General features: G+C 51.7%; 1 protein-coding gene across 11 annotated transcripts; it reads right to left on the reverse strand.

The window, feature by feature from the left end:
* Positions 1-1,483: 1,483 nt before the first annotated feature.
* Positions 1,484-13,768, reverse strand: GIPC1 (GIPC PDZ domain containing family member 1). 11 transcript variants are annotated; one of them, XM_067032692.1, is made up of 10 exons: positions 13,606-13,723; positions 11,824-11,878; positions 10,136-10,190; positions 8,573-8,660; positions 5,073-5,393; positions 3,987-4,172; positions 3,710-3,890; positions 2,849-2,961; positions 2,443-2,524; positions 1,484-2,295 (listed from the first exon to the last, which is right to left on the reverse strand). In XM_067032692.1, exons 5-10 carry the CDS (start codon positions 5,358-5,360, stop codon positions 2,144-2,146), a joined length of 1,002 nt encoding a protein of 333 aa, XP_066888793.1. In that variant the 5' UTR covers positions 5,361-5,393; positions 8,573-8,660; positions 10,136-10,190; positions 11,824-11,878; positions 13,606-13,723; the 3' UTR covers positions 1,484-2,143. The 11 variants fall into 11 exon arrangements, with proteins under 11 accessions (XP_066888793.1, XP_066888792.1, XP_066888798.1 ...); XM_067032691.1 differs by lacking the exon at positions 13,606-13,723 and adding an exon at positions 12,421-12,657; XM_067032697.1 differs by lacking the exon at positions 13,606-13,723 and adding an exon at positions 12,421-12,512 and having other exon boundaries at positions 5,073-5,171.
* Between the last annotated feature and the right edge of the window lie 5,112 nt (positions 13,769-18,880).

The raw sequence follows: 18,880 nt of genomic DNA on the forward strand, positions 1-18,880 counted from the left end.
TCCTCACCTCCTGGCCTGAGAAGCAGGATCACATCCCCGAGGGACGCGCGCGCGTGCACACACGGTCACACACTCGAAGATACACAATCGTATCCCTTAACACCCTGAGACCCCCCACCGTCACGGGCCATCATCACACTGGCAGTCTCGCCTCTAGCACCGGAGATGGGCCCACAGTTACCGACGCTAACACCCGGAAGTACAGCCCCCTGTGGAAGAGACCATCACACCCCTTAGTGCTGCCAAACGTAGCCTCAGCACCTTGCGCAGTGCACACAACTGTTAGCACTGACACAGCCCCCAGCCACACCCCAGTATCACCCAGAGACGCCCCCTAACGGTCCAAGACAGGCCCCACAGGTACACACCACATACACCCAAGACACAAGCAGGGGCACCCCCTGGGCACCCCAAGATCTAGCCGGTCGCCCCCCCACCCTAGCCAACAGCAACACCCAGAGACACACATGCTGCCACACGGCCACACTCCACACACAAGCCCTGCCAGTGACATCCACAAACACCCTGGAACGCGAAGACAGTCATCACACCCTGTTCCCTCAACAGTCACAAGCCACCAACACTCTGAGAGACAGTCCTACCTGCTCAACACCCAGACCCACACAGCCTCACCCCTGCACAACCGGAGCTGTAATATTAGCACAGACACACAAAGTGCCCACAGGTGCCCAGCGATGCCCAGAGTAACCCGTCCCCGCCCCCGTCCAGCTGGTCCTCCCCACTGCCCCCTCCCAGGGCCTATCGCCTGCATGTTGGAAATGCGGAGCAGGCGGGCTTAGACCTCCCCTCTCAACTTGCCCCCAAACATTCCTGCAGGGACCTCTGGCCTGGTTCCCCCACTTCAGTCCTTGCTCTTCCGTCCAGGCCTGGCCAGGACGCTACCCGCCGCCCTTCCCTGATCCGCGCCTCAATCCTTAAGGATGAAGTGGGTTGTCAAAACAAGCACATCCAGCTTAAAGTATGGCACTCCGTGGACGCTGGCAGACCCCACAGGTCCAGAGTCAGCTGAGGTCGGGGTGCATCATGACTCTCCCCGCCCCAGCCTTGGGGTGGGGTTCCTCTCCATCAGCACTCAGTGGGGCAGGCCTGAGACTCCATCTTAAGGCCATCCCATCTTTCTTTCTCCATGCCTCCTGGCCCTGGGGCTCTCCATGGCCCTGGGTTGGAGTTGGCAAGGACCCACAGCCTCCTGCCCGCCGTTCGCATCAGGCCAGGGGTGGCAAGAGCCTTGTTCGAGAGGGAGCAAGCTTTGCACACTCAGTAGGCCGAGAAGCTCCGGCCTTGCCTGGAAGCCTGGTGGCTTGCAGCCAAGAGCTTCCTCAGGCGGAACGGGTTGGAGGGGGCGGGCGGCTGGGGCCAGCTCCTAATTCAATTTGGAGCCCGAAGAGGATGGATTTCAGCTGTTGCATTCTTTCCCAGCCCCAGCCCACCCTCCTCTCCCACCCCGAAGCTGCCACACAGGTCCAACAGCAGATTCTTTATCTTCCAGCTGGCAAATTCAGATATGAAAATCCACCACCATCATTCCTCCTGCCCCTCTGTCTGGGGCTGAGTTGAGGGAGACACAGGGGGGCAGGAGAGGGAAGGCGTCTGGGGGCTTCACAGCAGACTCATGTTTCAAATGCAGAGGTAACGGACTCCACAGTGGGGGCTCCTCTGGGGGGATGGAGGTGGCGCAGGGGGAGGGTATTATTGCATTTGCTGAGGGGAACACCCCCTTCTGCATGCCCTGCGTCAGGAAACTAGGGAGGTCACGACCCCCAAACAGAACCCAAGGCCCCAGGGAGATAGAGGGACCAGTTTGGCAGCTGAGGCGGAAAGTACTGGGGGCGGGGATGGCCGCCCAATCTGGCTGGTCCCTTCCTGCGCCTGACCCGGCTGAGGTAGGTGGGGAACAGGGTGGGGGTGGGGTGGGGGGCTGGGGACCCCAGCCAGGCTGGGAACTGTTGAGGGGGTGGTACCGATTGGAGGCGGGCAGAGGCCGGGCCCCACTTCCGCTCCGCATCATCTTCGGGCTACTGAGCTGGGCCTGAGCTGGACGCTGGGGTCCAGCCCATGGTGTCTCCACCCCAGAGGCTCCCAGCAGGCCTGGCCCAAGTCATCTCAAGGTCCGGCGGGAGGCCTAGTAACGGCCAACCTTGGCATCCCCAATGGCTCCCCAGACGTCAAAGACAAACTCATCCGGGAAGGCGAAGTCACCAAGCCGTTCATCCAGGGCCTCAGCCAGCTCATCCGGGTTCCTTTTGTCCTTTCCAAGCTCTACCATGGTGGCCGCTGTTGTGGGGGGGGGGGGCGGGGGTGGTGCAGCAGAATGGAGGCACAGATGACAGAGGTGCTCAGGGTGGACCCAGCCCCATAGCACCTAGAAGCTCCTTCCCCTAAACTCCCACCCATCCCCAGACCCAGGCGCCCCCCACTCACCCAGCTCTGTGTCCCTGATGCCCATGTAGCTCTCCAGCAGGTCATCCACCTTCTCAATGGCCTTCTCCTCAAAGGCTGAAGGCTGGGGGGCAGGAAGAGGGACAACAACATCATAGTAATGTGAATGTAATTGTAATTGTACTTACTAAGTGCCGTGTACAATTTTTACCACTTTCGGTATAGAAACACACAGTTCATCCTCATGACAGCCGTGAAAGTGTCAGTATCATTATCCCCATTTTACAGATTAGGAAACTGAGGTCCACTTGCCCAAGAAAGGTCCCAGAGCTGGGAGGTGGCAGAGGTGGGTTTGCATCCAGTGCCCAGAGCCCCTCAACTAAGAGGTGATGCTGCCGCCTATGAATTTCACAGGGAAGGGGGGCTGGGGCCCGGCTGGAACACTCACCAGATCCTCTACTGTAGCAGGACCCCGGGATCGGAGCCGGAGGGTCCCTCGGCCAGTGCCCAGCTGGGGACCGGAGCCTGGGCGGCCACCCCCTGAACGCACACTGATCATGTCTGTGGGAGACAGGGAAGGGGTGAGGGCTGGAGAAGCCCAATTCCAGCATGTTCTGGGCAGGAACCCAGGCATCCCGGCCTCAGACAACCCTCCACCTTCTCCAAGCTTCTGTAGGCTTTGGGGGAATTGGAGGCTGAGGTGACCCCAGGAGGGCAGGACTCCTGACTCAGGCTTGGCATGGGTGTAGGAGGTGCAGCCAGGGGCTAGGAATGGAAAACGCTGGAGGGGAGACTGGAGGGGGCCACTTCTGTTCCCAGGGCCCGAGGGACAGGGATGGGGTGGGTCCTGGGTCCCCAGCTGCTTTCCCCAAGGCCAAGGGGGTATAGCTGCTGGGCTACAGACCAGCCCTACCTGCCTGGGGAAGTGTGTCAGAGTGCCCCACCCCCACCCCAGGGGCCTTGGGCCCATTCCTGAGAGTTAATGAAGCCAGACAAAAAAGTGGGGGTGCTGGCACGGGGCAGCCAAGCCTGGCTTCTTGGGGGATGGGGAACTGGCCAGGGTTGGGGGCGCTTGGCTGGGCTAATGGCTCCTGGAAGCTGGGTGTGGGGGCAGCTTCCTCCTTGCCTCCATCCTCCTCCCAGGCCGGGCGGAGAGCCAGCAGCCCCTCCCCAGGGCAGGGTGGAGCTGCCCCCACCCACTTTCCACTGTGACCTGCTGGGCTTGGGCACCACCTGCTGGTGGCCCTTGGCACTGCAGCCAGGGCCCAAGTGAAGGGGACCATCCAGGCTGCAAGAGGCAGCCCCTCACCAAAGGCCTTTCGGGGCTCTGTGAGCTTCAGCGTGAAGGTGCGGCCTCGGGGCAGCTCCTTGAGCAGCCGGGCCACCTCGTAGTGCCGGCAGCCCAGCAGGCTCTGTCCGTTGATGGCCTCGATCATGTCACCCACGCTGATGAGCTGGATGTGGTCAATCACGCTGCCCTCCTTAATGCGCTGTGGGGAAAGGAGCTGTCAGCCCCTGTGGCTCTGCCGTTGGGTCCTATGGGTAGGCTTTACCCTCAGGACTCTGGGTGCCCCACCCCCAGGCACCTTGATGAAGGCATAGCCAGCCCCGTTGTCAGTGATGGTGAGCCCCAACGCTTCCTCCGACTTGAACACCTCCACTTCCTTGCGCTGCCCCTTGACGTGGGCAAAGATGAAGTCCTCCAGCCCGATCTGGCCCCCCAGGAGCTTGTCCATGTCCACTTTGTGGGTGTTGAGGGTGCAGAACATCACCTACAGGGGTGGGAGATATTCAACCCTCACCTCCTTCCTGTGCCCTTTGCTAATCGCCACCTGAGAGGGAAGCAAGGAGAGTTGGGAAAGGCCTGGGGGTCCCCATCACAGTGCCTGACCACCCCCAGAGCCAGGGCTGGGCCCCACTAGGGCTGGGTTTCTGTCCTAGAAAAAACTCCCTGCTGTTTCCGGGGTACAGAGCCTGGCACACAGTGGGCGCTCAGAAAATGCTTGTGGAATGAATGAAGGGGCACAGATACCCATCCTGCCTACTGAGACCCCTGCATCTACTTCCTGCTCAGTCCCACTGTCACCTTCCTTGCTTCCCTTCCTTTGGATCCCAAAGTCCTTGGGGTGGGACCTCCCAGTGAATCATGGAGAAGTAAATGTTGCATCTGACCTCCAGTCCCCACAATCCGCTGGGCTGCAAACCTCTCAATGTATGATGGGAATGTAGCATCCAGCCCTGGCCATCCAGTCTCACAATCCACTGGGGCAGAGGCCTCCCAGTGCCTGATGGGGACTCAGCACCCAGTCCTGATCTCCAGTTCCCCACAATACATTGGGATGCAGGTCTCCTAATGCCTGATAGGAACTCAGCATCCAGCTGTGGCCACCCGCCCCCACAATCCCCTGAGGCACAGGCCTCTCAATGCCTGATGGGAATGCCGCCTCCGCCTGTGGCCTCCAGTTTGCCACAAACTAATGGGGTGCAGGCCTCCCAATGCCTGATGACATTCAGCATCCAGCCCTGGCCTCCAGTTCCCCATAATTCACTGGGGTAAGGCCTCAGTATCTGCAGCTTCACCACCTGAGCCACAGCTCACAAACAGGATGCACGCTCAGGCCTCTCTCTAGCTCACCATCAGGGACCCTGGTGCCCGGCTCCCCAGTGGGTACCTCAGCAGCTGGCAGGCGGAAGGCCTCAGCAATCTTGCCGTACAGCTCCTTGACGTTGGTGAAGCCCTCGATGCGGCCAGTGGGACTGCCATGGGCCAGCTGGGTGTGGAACACAAGGCGGGGCCGCAGGGCAGGGGGAGGGGGGGGCAAGCCCATTTGGGGGGCCCCTGCCCCACCTCCGCCCAGGGGCCCCGGCTCCCCCACACCCAGCCCACCACGGCCTGGCTCCGCCTCCTCATTTTCCACCAGAGGTGGCGCCTTTTTCCGCCGCCCCAGTCCCAGCGGCATGAGCAGCGAGAAGAGGGGGCACGCCCAGGAGATCTGCAGGACAGGGAAAGGGGCTCAGGGCCTGGGCAGTGGCCTCGGGCTGCCTCGCCCCTACAGGTCCAATGAACTATTTAGAGAACAGACTGGCCTCAGTTCGAAATCCGGTCCCAGCTCAGAGCCAGGCAAAGCAAGATGATTGGCCAAAGGAAACCCGGAAGGAATGCCCCATATAAGCGACTCAAACTACCACGAAGGCACGACTCTCTGAGTCCGCCCGTGTGTGCCTATTTACATGTACTCTTTTTCCTCCTAATAAACACTTTACTTGTTTCACTTAAAAAAAAAAAATCTGGGGCTTCCCTGGTGGCGCAGTGGTTGAGAGTTCGCCTGCCGATGCAGGAGACACGGGTTCGTGCCCGGGTCCGGGAGGATCCCACGTGCCGCGGAGCGGCTGGGCCCGTGAGCCATGGCCGCTGCGCCTGCGCGTCCGGAGCCTGTGCTCCGCGGCGGGAGAGGCCACAGCAGTGAGAGGCCCGTGTACCACAAAAAAAAAAAAAAAAAAAAAAAAATCTGGTCCCAGCATGTACACACTTGCACAGAAGTAATAATATCAGCTAACATCTATCATAACCCCATGCTAACTGCTCTGTATCTTAACCCTCACACCACATCATGGGGACCATATTATCACCCCCACGATGTGATTATGTGATATACCATAATATGTGATTATGCCCATTTAACAGATGAGAAAATGGAAACTCACAGCCTACATTTTCTCTTTTTTTTTCTACTGGTCACAGTCATTAATGCTGTGCGCTAAAAATTTCTGACTCCCCCCTTCAAAGCATGTAGGCAGATAGCACTTACTGGCCTCCTTGTGACTGGACAGGCATGTGACCAGTACTGGCCAGTGAGTTGTGAGAGGAAGTGACACATGACATTTCTGGGCTGAAGCATTTAATCACTGGAGCAAGAGCCTCCAGAAGTCCCTTTCTCCTGGTAGGGTGACCAGCCTCATTTAATGTGGTGGTGGCCCCATCAGGCCAGGCTCTGAGTGACGACAAAGAATGGAACCCCCCACCGAGCTGCAATGGACATGTAGCAGGAACAAAAAATAAACCTTTGTTGAGTTTGGCCATTAAGATTTTGGAGATGTTTGTTATTGCAGCAAAACCTGTCCTGACTGACACACTTTTCTCTTTCCTCTCCCTCTACTTTTTCTCTTTCTCCCTCCCCCTCCCTTCAAACAAATGTTTTGGGCACTTTACTATATTCCATGAACCAATGTGGATATTGCCTTCAATAAGACAAGCAAGGTTCCACATTTCCTTACCCGGAGTAAATAAGGAGCCTCTGATGAACGGTTAATGGATGAGGAAAACCCTATATGGATAAATCCTGAGAGTTTACAAATACACATACATACGTATGTGTATATATATATAATATGTGAATGTGTTTAAGGAGATACATACACGTATGTGTATATGTTTTAAAAAGCTTTAATTAGGGAATTCCCTGGCTGTCCAGTGGTTAGGACTCAGCCCTTTCACTGCCAGGCCTGGGTTTAATCCCTGGTTGGGGAACTAAGATCCTGCAAGCTGCATGGCACAGCCAAAAAATCTTTAATTAATTATAATTCAGACTTCCCTGATGGCACAGTGGTTAAGAATCTGCCTGCCAATGCAGGGGACATCATGGATTCGAGCCCTGGGCTGGGAAGATCCCACATCCTGCGGAGCAGCTAAGCCCGTGCACCACAACTACTAAGCCTGTACTCTAGAGCCCATGAGCTACAACTACTGAAGCCTGCACACCTAGAGCCCATGCTCCACAAAAAGAGAAGCCACCACAATGAGAAGCCTGCACACTGTAACGAAGAGTAGGCCCTGCTTGCCACAGCTAGAGAAAGCCCACGCGCAGCAATGAAGACCCAACACAGCCAAAAATAAATAATCAATTAATTAAAAAAATTATAATTCAAAGCTGTAACTAATAATTTCATAAAAGTTTGCTACAAAATGTACCTATGAAGGTGAGAAAAAAATCTCTGTGAATAACTCGAGCTCATTACTGAACCACTGCACAAAATGTATGCTGGCAATATTAAAACAACTTCTATTATCTAAAAAAAGAAAAAGAAAAAAGACAAGCAACAAGGTCCCTGACTAGGGCCACCATGAGAAGTTACACTGGTTGTTGACTGTGCAAAAGCACCAGACCCTGGTCTGGTGATGTGTCTGATGGGAGGAAGGGTTGCATTTTTCTAATTCATGCCTAAGGTGCTGCAGAAGGCTAGCTAGCTGGGGCTCTCTCCATGCTGTCCAGAAGCATAGTCCAGAGGAGAAGATATACAGTGAGCAAGCAAACGTGTAAATATCTAATATAATTTCTAAGAACGCTATGAAGACAATAAAACAAGACAAGTTCTACAGACAAGGTCAGGGAGGGCCTCCCTGAGAAGGTGAGGCTGAATCTGAGACTTGAAAGACAGGAAGAAATATCCATAGGAGGATAGGAGGCAAGAACATTAGGGCAGAGAGAACAGCCAGTGCAAAGGCCCTGAGGTGGGGATGTGCTTGGCATGTTTGAGGAACAGCAAGGAGGCATATGTGGTTGGATCAGAGTAAGGGGGATAACAGGAAAAGGTGAGGGCAGAGAAGTAACAGGCAGACTGTGCAGGGCCCTGTAGGCCAGAGGGAGAACTTGGGCTTTTGGTCTGAGTGAGGTGGCAGTCAGTGGGCGTTCTGAGCAGACTCACAGATCAGCTGGAGACCAGTATGGTTGATTGGAGTGAAGTGAGCAATGGGAGAACACAAAGACGGCAGGTGAAAGAGGTGACTGGGCGGGGGGCCTTGTAGGCTGGGACAGAGTTCAGATTCAATTTTTAAGTCACATGTCCAAAGTCACAGAAGCTGGCTGCACCCTCAGGTCTGATTCCCAAGCCCAAGTCCATCACTGTGATACTGTCCCCTAAGTGACTCAATCTCTCTGGGCGTCAGATGCCTGGTCTGCAAATGGGGACGTTCCATCTGCCTGGTTGTGGTGAGGATCAAATTATGCCAAATTATATTTTTCTGTGTAAAGGGGACTTTCTGCTCCTCTTCCAGGGGGCCGTCCTGGATTCAGTTGAGCCCCTGGGCTGCACCATCCTCATTCATTTATTCATTCATTCATCTGTTCTCCAACACCTCCTCTAATATCACTGGTCCAGCCCCATCAGCACTCACCTAGATCAGTGCAGTTGCCTTCTCTGTGTCTCCCAGCTTCCACCCTCGCCCCCAACAGTCTCTTGTCAATCCAGCAGCCAGAGTGATACTGTAAAACATAACTCATATCACATCTGTCCTCTGCTCCAACACTTCCCAGGGCTCCTACCTCACCTGGAGTAAAAGTCAATGTCCTCCCCTTGTCCCACAGGCCCCAAATGACCTGCCCACATTACCTGCGTGCCCTCATCTCCTCCCACTTTCCCCCTAGCTCATTCCCTCCAGCCACATGGGCCTCCTCCCTGTTCCTTCAACACACTAGGCGAAGTTCAGCCTCAGAGCCTTTGCACTGGCTGTGCCCTCTGGTATCCACACAACTCACTCTCTCACCTCTTTCAGGTGGAAAACATATTTCATTCATTTAGCTGTTCATTGTCTGTTTTCTGAAAGGGCAGGGAACTTTGCCTGTCTTATTCATTCCTCTCTTAGTGCAGAGAACAGTGCTTGGCATATAGCAGCTGCTTAATAAATATTTGTGGAATGAATGAATGAATGATCCTAATATTCACCAGCCCACCAGTCTCTGTGCCCAGCTTCTCTGAAGCTCTGGGGAGCCAGAGAAGCACAGGCTGTAGCACCTGCCCTCAGTAGGGTCTTGTCTCCCTGGCAAAAGTATGAGTCCTACCTCTGTGGTTCCTTATCCTTTGCTTCCCAGCATAATTCTGGACAGAATAAGTGCTTCATTTAGCAACGAAGATATTGTCATTTTGTTTTTCACTCCCCTCCTAATCAACGATGCTAAATGACTTTTAATACATTTATTAGCCATTTGGATTTGCTGTTTTGTGAACTGCCTGTTTAAGTCTTTGCTCATTTTTTAAAACTGCGGTTTTATTTGTTTTTGTTTTTGTTTTGTTTTGTTTTGTTTTGCCACGTTGCATGGCTTGTGGAATCTTAGTTCTCCGATCAGGGACTGAATTGTTTTTAATTGCAATCAAATCTATATGTTCTAGATACTAGAAATAAAACAAATTCTGAATGAATAAACCAGTACTGCTCTACACTCAATGACGCTACCAAAACGAAAACAAAAACACACAAAAAAACTCCCCCACATCAGCACCTCCCCTGGTTCCCCTCCAACCACCCCCCATACATCTTAGCAGAATGCTAAGAACATAAATCTGAAACCTGGATTCGCCACTTACTAGCTGTGTGACCTTGGGCTAGTGTCTTAACCTCTCTGAGTTCCAAGGAAATCATACATGTGCTTGGAACAGTTCCTGGCACACAATAGGAATTCCATAAATGCTGGTGACAATTACTACTATTTCCATCTGTATCATCTTTCAGTCAGTTGCCCAGATTCAAACTCCCTCCTTTTCCCAGGGTCCCTACATCCTGATCACCAATTCCCAACATCCTTACTCTGCCTACACTTGATGCCCTGGTTCAGGCTGGCTTCGTGTCCTCACCCGGGAGAGGGTAATAATGGTGGTGAAGAAAGTGGGTGATTAATGAATTTGCTTTCCAGGCCAGAAGAGGCACAGTGGTGTGGGTTCAACTCCCACCCCTGTTACTTACCAGCTGTGTGGCTGTGGGAAAGTCACTTCACTTGATGGGGCCTCAGTTTCCTCATCTGAAAAACGGGCAGAATTCCTGTCTCTCAGAGTGCTTATGCGAATCCAAAGAGATTATGCAAGTAACTCAATTATCACTTTGCCTGACATCAATCTAAGGAAGTTGTTATTATTATTGTCATTATTGCTTCTTCCCTTGCCCTGCCCAGGAACATCCCAGTCCTCTCTGCCTGCCAAGGCCTACTCCAGGCCACCTCAACCAGGAAGCCTCCCCAGCTTGCCCCAGCCTGTTGGAACCAGCCCTGTGGTCCAAACTACTCAGGCCCATGAACTTAATTACATGTTGCCCTGGCAGAACTCTTGTCCTCCAGTCTTAGGTTGTTATTTAACTTCATGTCTCTATTTTAAAACATAAACCAGTTGGCATCACTCCCCAGCCTCAAATCTTACAACGGTTTCCCACCTGATGGAGGAAAAGCTCTAAATTCCTTAATGTGACCCCCAGACCCCTGCAGAATCACCGCTTTGGGTCCTCTCCTGCCCCAGGCACACCATGCCAAGATTGGTCCAGCTTCAGAGCCTTTGCCCTGGCTGTGCCCCCTGCCTGATCTTTACAAGGCTGGCTTCTTTTTGTCATTCAGACCTCGGCTCCAAAGTTACCTCCTCTGAGATTCCCCCTTTGCCCACAGATTCTACCATGCCACTCCCTCATATTTTATTCATAACATTTATCACGCTCTGCAAGTATTTTCTTTATTTACTTGTTAACTTGTTTGTTGCCTGTTTTCCCCCCCATTAGAATGGCAGCTCCCCCAAGAGCAGCGATTTTTGTTGTGTTCACTATTGCATCCTCTGTGCCAAGAACAGTACCTGACACACAGTTGGTGCTTAATAAATATGTGTAGAATGAATGAATGTGTCTTATGCCCTCATTCTGACTACTCTCTGAGTTCCCCTATCCTCAGAACATGCCCACTGTAGACCTGCTAACTGCCACCTCCCCACCACATTCCCAGTCTCCCCTCAAACCTGAACACAGGTACGGAGAAAAGGAGTTCCAACCCCGGGCATCGAGCAGGTTGGCTGCAATCCCAGCATCCCCACCCTCTCTTCCCTGGGAAGGGCCTGAAACTCAACAAGCTCACAGCCACACAGAGTTGCAGTGAGGGGAGCAGAAAGTGGAGAAGGGGGTTCCTGGGAGCACACAAAAGCTGGGGGGGGGGGCAGACACCACACCCAGGGTATTTTCAGCAGGGTATTTCTTGAGAGAGGAGGGTGTGAGGGCCTCTGAATCAGTCTTGAAAAACCGGCTCCTGGGTGTTTCCAGGGAGAACGCCTACCGTCCTGGGCCCAGGCTTACCAGGGGGGCCCAACAGACACAGAACCCCAGCGGTGCTGGACCCCTGCCTATCTCTCCCGCAGATGTCACTCTCTTCTCAGGATCCAGGTATTCTGGCCTTGCCTTTCCAGCTCAGAGGACAAGGGCCATGCGACAGCTTCCTGTTTGAGCAGCTGGTGAAAGCAAAGACCAGCAGGTGTGCCCCCAGATGGTGTGTCTGGCTGGAGCGAGTGGGGTGGAAGGAGCTGGTTAGAAACACCTGAGCTTTGGAGCCACCGGGTATCTCGTATAGTGGTGGAGACTCCAGTTCTGGACTCTGAGGCATGGGTTTGAGTCCCAGATCTGCCACTTACTCGCTGTGGGACCTTGGACAAGTCACTCCACCTCTCTGGGTCTGCTGCTTCAGCTCTGAAAGAAGTAACAGCACCTTCCATGAGGTATTGAGAATCAATGAGAAATATGTGGTAAATACCTGACACGGAAGTGTTCAGTAAATGCTAGCCGGGGTGATTTTTTTCATTATTATCTTCAGAACCTCGGTCCTCCCAAGGTCCCCCTAGGCCCTGGATTATTGGGACTGGGCCAGCTTCGGGGAGCTGCCCGGGCAGGGCTCAGAAATACCGATCCTGCGCCTGTCCCCGTCGGGATGGGAACTGTCCAGAGGTGCAGGGGGCTAGGGTGCGGCTGGAGACCCCATCCCAGGAGCGGGGAGCTGGGGTGCGGCTGAAAACCCCATCCCGGTGGCGGGAGGCGTTTACCCCTGCCCCCAGCGGGAAGGCAGGCGGTCCTCTGGGAAGGGGACTCGGGCATCCCCCCCGCTCAGCCTAGACGTCCAGCCGCGTCCCCCATACTGCAGAATCGGCCGGATCCCCGCGGGTCCGCGATCCCGCGGGTCTGCGCCAGGATCCCCCAAGCGGCCGCGATGCGCCCCGCCCGCGGGTGACACTCACCTGCGGCGCCGCCGCTGCCGCCCTGTGCGCGCCGGGTTCGGCCCTCAGCAAACTCAGGCCGGGGCCTCTCCCTCAGCCACGACCAGGGGGGCGGGGCCAGGGCTCGCGTCCGGTCAATCAGGAGCGGCCGCCCGGCGCTCGCGGCCAATCCGCTCCACGCCGCGCCGCCCCGCCCCGGGGGACCCGAAGGAAACATTCCAGAGGGATCCCTGCTTTTCGCGACACCTCCCCCGCGCCGCGGGGCGTTGGACCTTCCCGCCCCTCCTAAGCCGCGGCGGGCTGTACCACCGCAAGGCAGCGGAGGGGGGAGCTGCGGCTGGGGCCGGGCCAATCTCGGGGAAGGAAGCAGGCCAGCGGCCAATGGGAAGCTGGGGCCCCTTGACCACGTGCTGTTGGCTGAGTGTCTGTGTGGGGTGCCCTGGGTAGTAAGAGGGCGGGGGGCTGGTCGTGGGAGTCAGCTGACCGAGGCTGAGTTTCGGGGAGAGTATGCAAACTCCCAAAGTCCAGAAAAACGGACCCTTTAGGAGACCCTGGAGGGGGCCAAGGGCAGCCCACAATCCAGTCCTCTGCCTGGCCTGCACATGCCCCAGTCTGGCCGTCCTCGGGGCGGGTAAAAAGATGCATTCATTCTGGGCGGGCGGGGGACTGAGATGAATAGGGAGGGTCCCGAGTGTCCCTGCGTCCTGGATGGACAATGGACAAGGACATTCATTCATTCATTCGCTCATCAAATATTTAATGTGCCCCTGCTCCGTGCCAGGCTCTGTCCTATCTCTACAGACACATCGACGAATAAGCTGAATAAATGTGCTCCTGGTAAAGGGAACAGGGCGTTTAAAGGCTTGGAGGTCGAACAGAGAAATACAGCACACTTTAGGAGAGTACAATATCGTAGGAACTAGCAAAGCACCTTTCGGGTGCAATGGAACGGAAAACAAGGGCAAGATAGCCTGTTCGTTTGCTGGCTGACCAGCGAATATTTATTGAGCACATACTAAGTGCTAGATTACAAAGGGTACTCAGCCAACCCAAGCCTCTGCCCTCACGGAGCCGACTTTCATGAGTCTGTCTACTACATCTCTGTTCCCGCTTCCCGCAACCTCCCTTCTCCCGTCCCACTTCCGAGACTGGCACAGAGCAGGGTCTCAGTACACATGTGTGAATGAAAGAACTAGGTAATCTCACCATCTCCAGGTTTGGCTTGAAACCAGGATTTCTCCGGCAGGAGGAGGTCCAGGAAACAAAGACCCAGATGCACCTTGCCCAGGCGGGGAGGCTCAGTTCCTAGGACAGGTGAGATTTCCTTGTTCTAGGAACAAGCCAGCCACTCAGACAGCTGGGGCCGGACCAGGAGTTCGCTGTGTGTTCTGGGAATTGTAGTTCTTGGAGACCTCTAACTGTTCAAACCTCAATGAACGATTGGGTCTTTGCAGTTCTCTGGGTGAGCTGCTGCGTTTTCCAGGCCTCGCTAGGGCTTGCAGAGGGACAAAGTGAGAGGAGAGAGTGGGCCCTGGGCTTAGTTGCTGAGGGCTGCCCAGCCGGCCCCACCCAGCTGGCAAATAGTGAAACTGCTGTGGCAACAGGCACAGCTATTGTCCTTCTCTTCCTGTTCTGCTGACCTCTGCCACCCCCACTGAGTGATCGGTTGCCTCTGGCTAGGCCAGTGCCCTCTGTGGGACTGTGTCCACTGCCCTGCTTGTGCCTGGCGTCTGAGCTGCCTCCTACACACCTGAAGAGGACAGTATGTGGGACATGGGGACAGAAGAGTCCTGAGCAGAATCCACCTGAATCCACCTGTTGACTGATGAGGAAGTGCCCAGGGAGGGGGAGGGGTTGCCCAAGAGCACAGAGCAACACCGGACGTCTCCTTCCTACTTGATTTTATAGCTCAAGAGGATGGAAGCCTCAGCTGGTGAGGAGCTCAGATTTTAGTGCTACCTCTGTCCCTTTTGGGGGATGGAGGGAGAGAGTTCTGGAATGCCAACTAATACATACAGAAGGAAAGTGTGAGTTAGAAAAGCACCATTATGCAGCCACCAGATGAATGATTGATTCAGGCAGTGCTTTGTCAATGGGGAAGTGGATATTCAGTCTCAAAGAACCAGCCCACAGATTACTTGTTAATTTCAATGGCAAAAAGGTACCTTGGAAAAGGCACAGCAGAGAAAGCTGGCAGTCACCACCTCAACCAAGTGATCAAAAAACTTCACCATGTGGAACAGGCTGTCCTCACTGTGTTCCCTGCTGTGATGTATTACTGAGAAGGGCACAACATCACTTTCAAAGAACTTGGTCCTGCCCAAAGTGTTTAACCTGAATCTAATAACTAGGAAAAACCCAGACACATCCTGATGGAGGGCCATTCTTCAAAAAACAAAAACACAAACAAAAACAAAATGGTCTGGACTCTTCAAACAGATCTATGTCATGAAATGCAAAATCAATCCATTAATTAAACAAATGAATGACTGGGAAACAGTTCTAGATTGAAGGAGACAAAAGAGAGAAGACAGGGACTTCCCTGGTGGTCCCGTGGTTAAGAATCTGCCTTCCAATGCAGGGGACGTGGGTTCGATCCCTGGTCGGGGAATTAAGATCCTGCATGCTGTGGGACACCTAAGCCCGAGCGCCTCAACTAACTGAGCCCATGTTCTCTAGAGCCCGCGTGCCACAACTAGAGAAAGAAGCCTGTGTGCTGCAGTGAAAGATCCTTCATGCTGCACCGAAGATCCTACGTGCCGCAACTAAGTCTCAATGCAGCCAAATAAATAAATATTTTTTTAAAAAAGTGAGAGAGAGAGAGTAGACAACCAAAATCAATGTTTGATCCTTGGTTGGGTCCTTGATAAAAATTTCAAAAAAAAGGTAAAACAGCAATGAAGGATATTCTAGGGATAACCTAGGATATTTGAATGTTAACTGGACATTATTGGGTTGGCCAAAAAGTTCCTTCGGCTTTTAAGTTAAAAATACACATTTTTCATTTTCACCAAGAACTTTATTGAACAACGTATTCACAGTTTTGTTCCACTACCTTCTGCCATTTTTCAGGCAACTTCATAATTCCATCTTCTCAAAACTTTTTATCTTTTTGAGCAAAGAACTGATAACAGGTACCTTTTACAGTCTTCAAGGGAATGGAAATTTTCTCATTAAGAGAATTTTGTGAAGACCGAAATAAATGGAAATCTGAAGGTGCAATGTCTGGTGAATACAGCAGATGAATCAGAACTTCCCAGCCAAGGTGTAACAGTTTTTGCCTGGTCATCAAAGAAACATGCAGTCTTGCATTATCCTGATGGAAGATTATGTGTTTTCTGTTGACTAATTCCAGACGCTCTTTTGTCTAGTGCTGCTTTCAGTTGGTCTACTTGGGAGTGGTACTTGTTGGAATTAATCATTTGGTTTTCTGGAAGGAGCTCATAATAGAGGACTCCCTTCTAATCCCACAATATACACAACATCACCTTCTTTGGATGAAGACCGGCCTTTGGTGTGGTTTGTGGTGGTTCATTTTGCTTGCCCCAGGATCTCTTCTGTTCCACGTTAATGTACAGTATCCACTTTTCATCACCCGTCACAATTTGTTTTAAAAGTGGAATGTTTTTGTTACTTTTCAGTAGAGAATCACATGCAGAAATAGGGTCAAGAAGGTTTTTTTCGCTTAACTTACATGGAACCCAAACATCAAGCTGGTGCAAATGATTTTCAGTGCTTGATTTGAATATTTTGAGTATGCCTGCTATCTGGTATAACGTTGATTGCTCTCAATTAATGTCTCGATTTGACCTCTGTCAACTTCAACTGGTCTACCCAACCATGGAGCAACGTCCAGCGAGAAATCTCTTGCACGAAACTTCTCAAACCACTTTTGACACATTCGATCAGTCACAGCATCTTCTCCATACACAGCACAAATCTTTTTTTTTGCATTTCAGTTGCATTTTTACCTTTCTTGAAATAACGAAGCATAATATGCTGAAAATGTTGCTTTTTTTCCTTCCATCTTCAAGATTAAAATGGCTACTAAACAAAAATTCACCAATTTTCATGGTTTTTTTTTAATGCACGCTGATATGACAGCTGTCACAATACGATCTGAAAAAATTGTTTCGAATGAAGTTAAAGACAACTAAGTGCTACTAGAGCCATCTTACGGAAAAAACCGAACGAAATTTTTGGCAAACCCAATAGATAATATCATATCCATGTTAAATTTCCTGAGTGTGGGCTTCCCTGGTGGCGCAGTGGTTGAGAGTCTGCCTGCCGATGCAGGGGACACGGCTTCGTGCTCCGATCCGGGAAGATCCCACATGCCGTGGAGCGGCTGGGCCCGTGAGCCATGGCCGCTGAGCCTGCGCATCCGGAGCCTGTGCTCCGCAACGGGAGAGGCCACAACAGTGAGAGGCCCGCGTACCGCAAAAAAAAAAAAGAAAAAAAAAAAATTTCCTGAGTGTGAGTGTTGTGCTGTGGTTAGATAAGAGAATGTTCTTATTCTTAGCACATACTCACTGAATTATTTAGTGTTAAATTCATGATGCCTGCAACTGTCACATGTTTCAGAGAAAAATTATATATACATTTTAGATACAATATTATTAGATGGTATACATTCCTATTAACATATAGGGAGATAGAGAAAGCAAATACGGCAAAACAGTAACAACTGCCACTGAATCCAGGAGAGTGGTATATGGGTATTCATTTTACTATTCTTTTTTTAAAAAAAATATTTATTTAGGTTGCACCTGGTCTTAGTTGCTGCATGTGGGATCTTCATTGCAGCCTGTGGGAATCTTTAGTTGCGGTTTGAGGACTTCTTAGTTGCGGCATGCATGTGGGGATCTAGTTCCCTGACCAGGGATCGAACCCTGGCCCCCTGCATTGGGAGCTCAGAGTCTTACCCACTGGACCACCAGGGAAGTCTCTCATTTTACTATTCTTTTAAGTTTTCTATAGCTTTGAAGTTTTTAAAATAAACACCTGAAAAAAAATACCCCTATTCCCCTCCCATCCCCAGCGGCAACCCTCCAGTAGGTTTAATAGGCACCCTTTCTTGTGTCTTTCCTTGGAAATGTGCATTGTTTTATATGGGTGTTCTATTATATTTGTTTCTTTACTTTTTTCACCCACTCAGTACTGTACTGCTTGTTTGTTTGTTTTGCATTCTGCCTTGAAGATCCATCTGTATTGCTAATCTCTTGAATCTCTTTTCTTCTAACTTCTGCTTGGTGTCTCAGGGGGTGCATCCCTCACATCTTACTCCTCTGTCCCCCAAGAATGGAAACCAGGCAGCCCCCATCTCCCCACACCACAATGAACAGCCTTGGACACGCCCCCTCAGGGACCTGGTGAGAATCTCCCTAGGGGAGAGTACTGGATGCAGAGATACTGGGTCTCCGGGCATACTCAGTTTTTCTACGTGGCCTTCTGGACGAGGTAGCCCCATCACATCCACTGGCTTTGCAGGAGCGTCCCATGTCCCCACATCTCCACCAGCCGTTGGCATTACTCAACTTCTAATTCTTGCCACTCTGACTCACTGTCAAGTGACATCACCATTGCTTTATTTTACATTTCTCTGATTTCTAATCACTTCGAGCGTCTTATTTGCATGATGGCCTTCAGGTTCTCCTCTTCTGTAAATTGCCTGTTCATACTCTTTGCCCATTTTGCACTTTGGGTTGCTATCTTTTTCTTGTTGATTTGCACGTGTTCCTCACAGAGTCTAGATCTGCACTGTCCAAAATGATCTGTCTAATGTGACACTCTGCTCTCCACATGTGGTTATTGAGCACTTGAAATACGGTTAATACCAATGGAGATGTGATGTAAGTGTAAAATGCACTCTGGATTTCTAAGACTTAGTAGAATGAAAAGAGGATGTAAAAAAATAGTGCATCTCGTTAATTAGTTTCTGTACCGATTACATGTCAAGATGACAATAATTGGGGTATACTGGGATAAATAAAGAGTATTATTAAAATTATTTTTACCTGTTTCTTTTCACTATGTTAATGTGGCTACTAGAAAATTTAAAGTCACATATGGGCTTGCATAGTTCTGTTGGATAGCACTGGGTTATTGAACCCTTGTCAGTTTCAATAATGATAGATACTGTTTAGGCAGAGCTTCCTCTGTGCCAGGCACTGATCTAAGAACTTCATATTTATTAAACCATTTAAGTCTCCTAACAACCATGTGAGGTGGATACAGTGTTAGACATTGCAGATGTGGTGTACCACTGTGTCATGTGACAATTCACTTTGTCCATGTTATCCTCCGTTGGAAAGAAATTTTTTAAAAAAATATTCATTTATTTATTTGGCTGTGCTGAGTCTTAGTTGCGGCACGCGGGATTTTCGTTGCCGCATCTGGGATCTTCGTTGCAGCGTGCGGGATCTTCAGCAGTGGCATGAGGGATCTTTTAGCCGCAGCATGTGAGATCTAGTTCCCTGAC

The sequence above is a fragment of the Kogia breviceps genome, chromosome 4 (assembly GCF_026419965.1).
Source record: "Kogia breviceps isolate mKogBre1 chromosome 4, mKogBre1 haplotype 1, whole genome shotgun sequence".
Lineage (NCBI taxonomy): Eukaryota > Metazoa > Chordata > Mammalia > Artiodactyla > Physeteridae > Kogia > Kogia breviceps.

Bases quoted from the DNA above. Each gene is read 5' to 3' on its own strand.
- GIPC1 (XM_067032696.1), bottom strand. From the start codon at position 5,360: ATGCCGCTGGGACTGGGGCGGCGGAAAAAGGCGCCACCTCTGGTGGAA. The intron at 3,891-3,986 runs GTGCCTGGGGGT...CTTTCCCCACAG, and splicing joins CTGGCTATGCCTTCATCAAG to CGCATTAAGGAGGGCAGCGT. The intron at 2,525-2,848 runs GTGAGTGTTCCA...CCTGCCCCCCAG, and splicing joins CTGCTACAGTAGAGGATCTG to CCTTCAGCCTTTGAGGAGAA.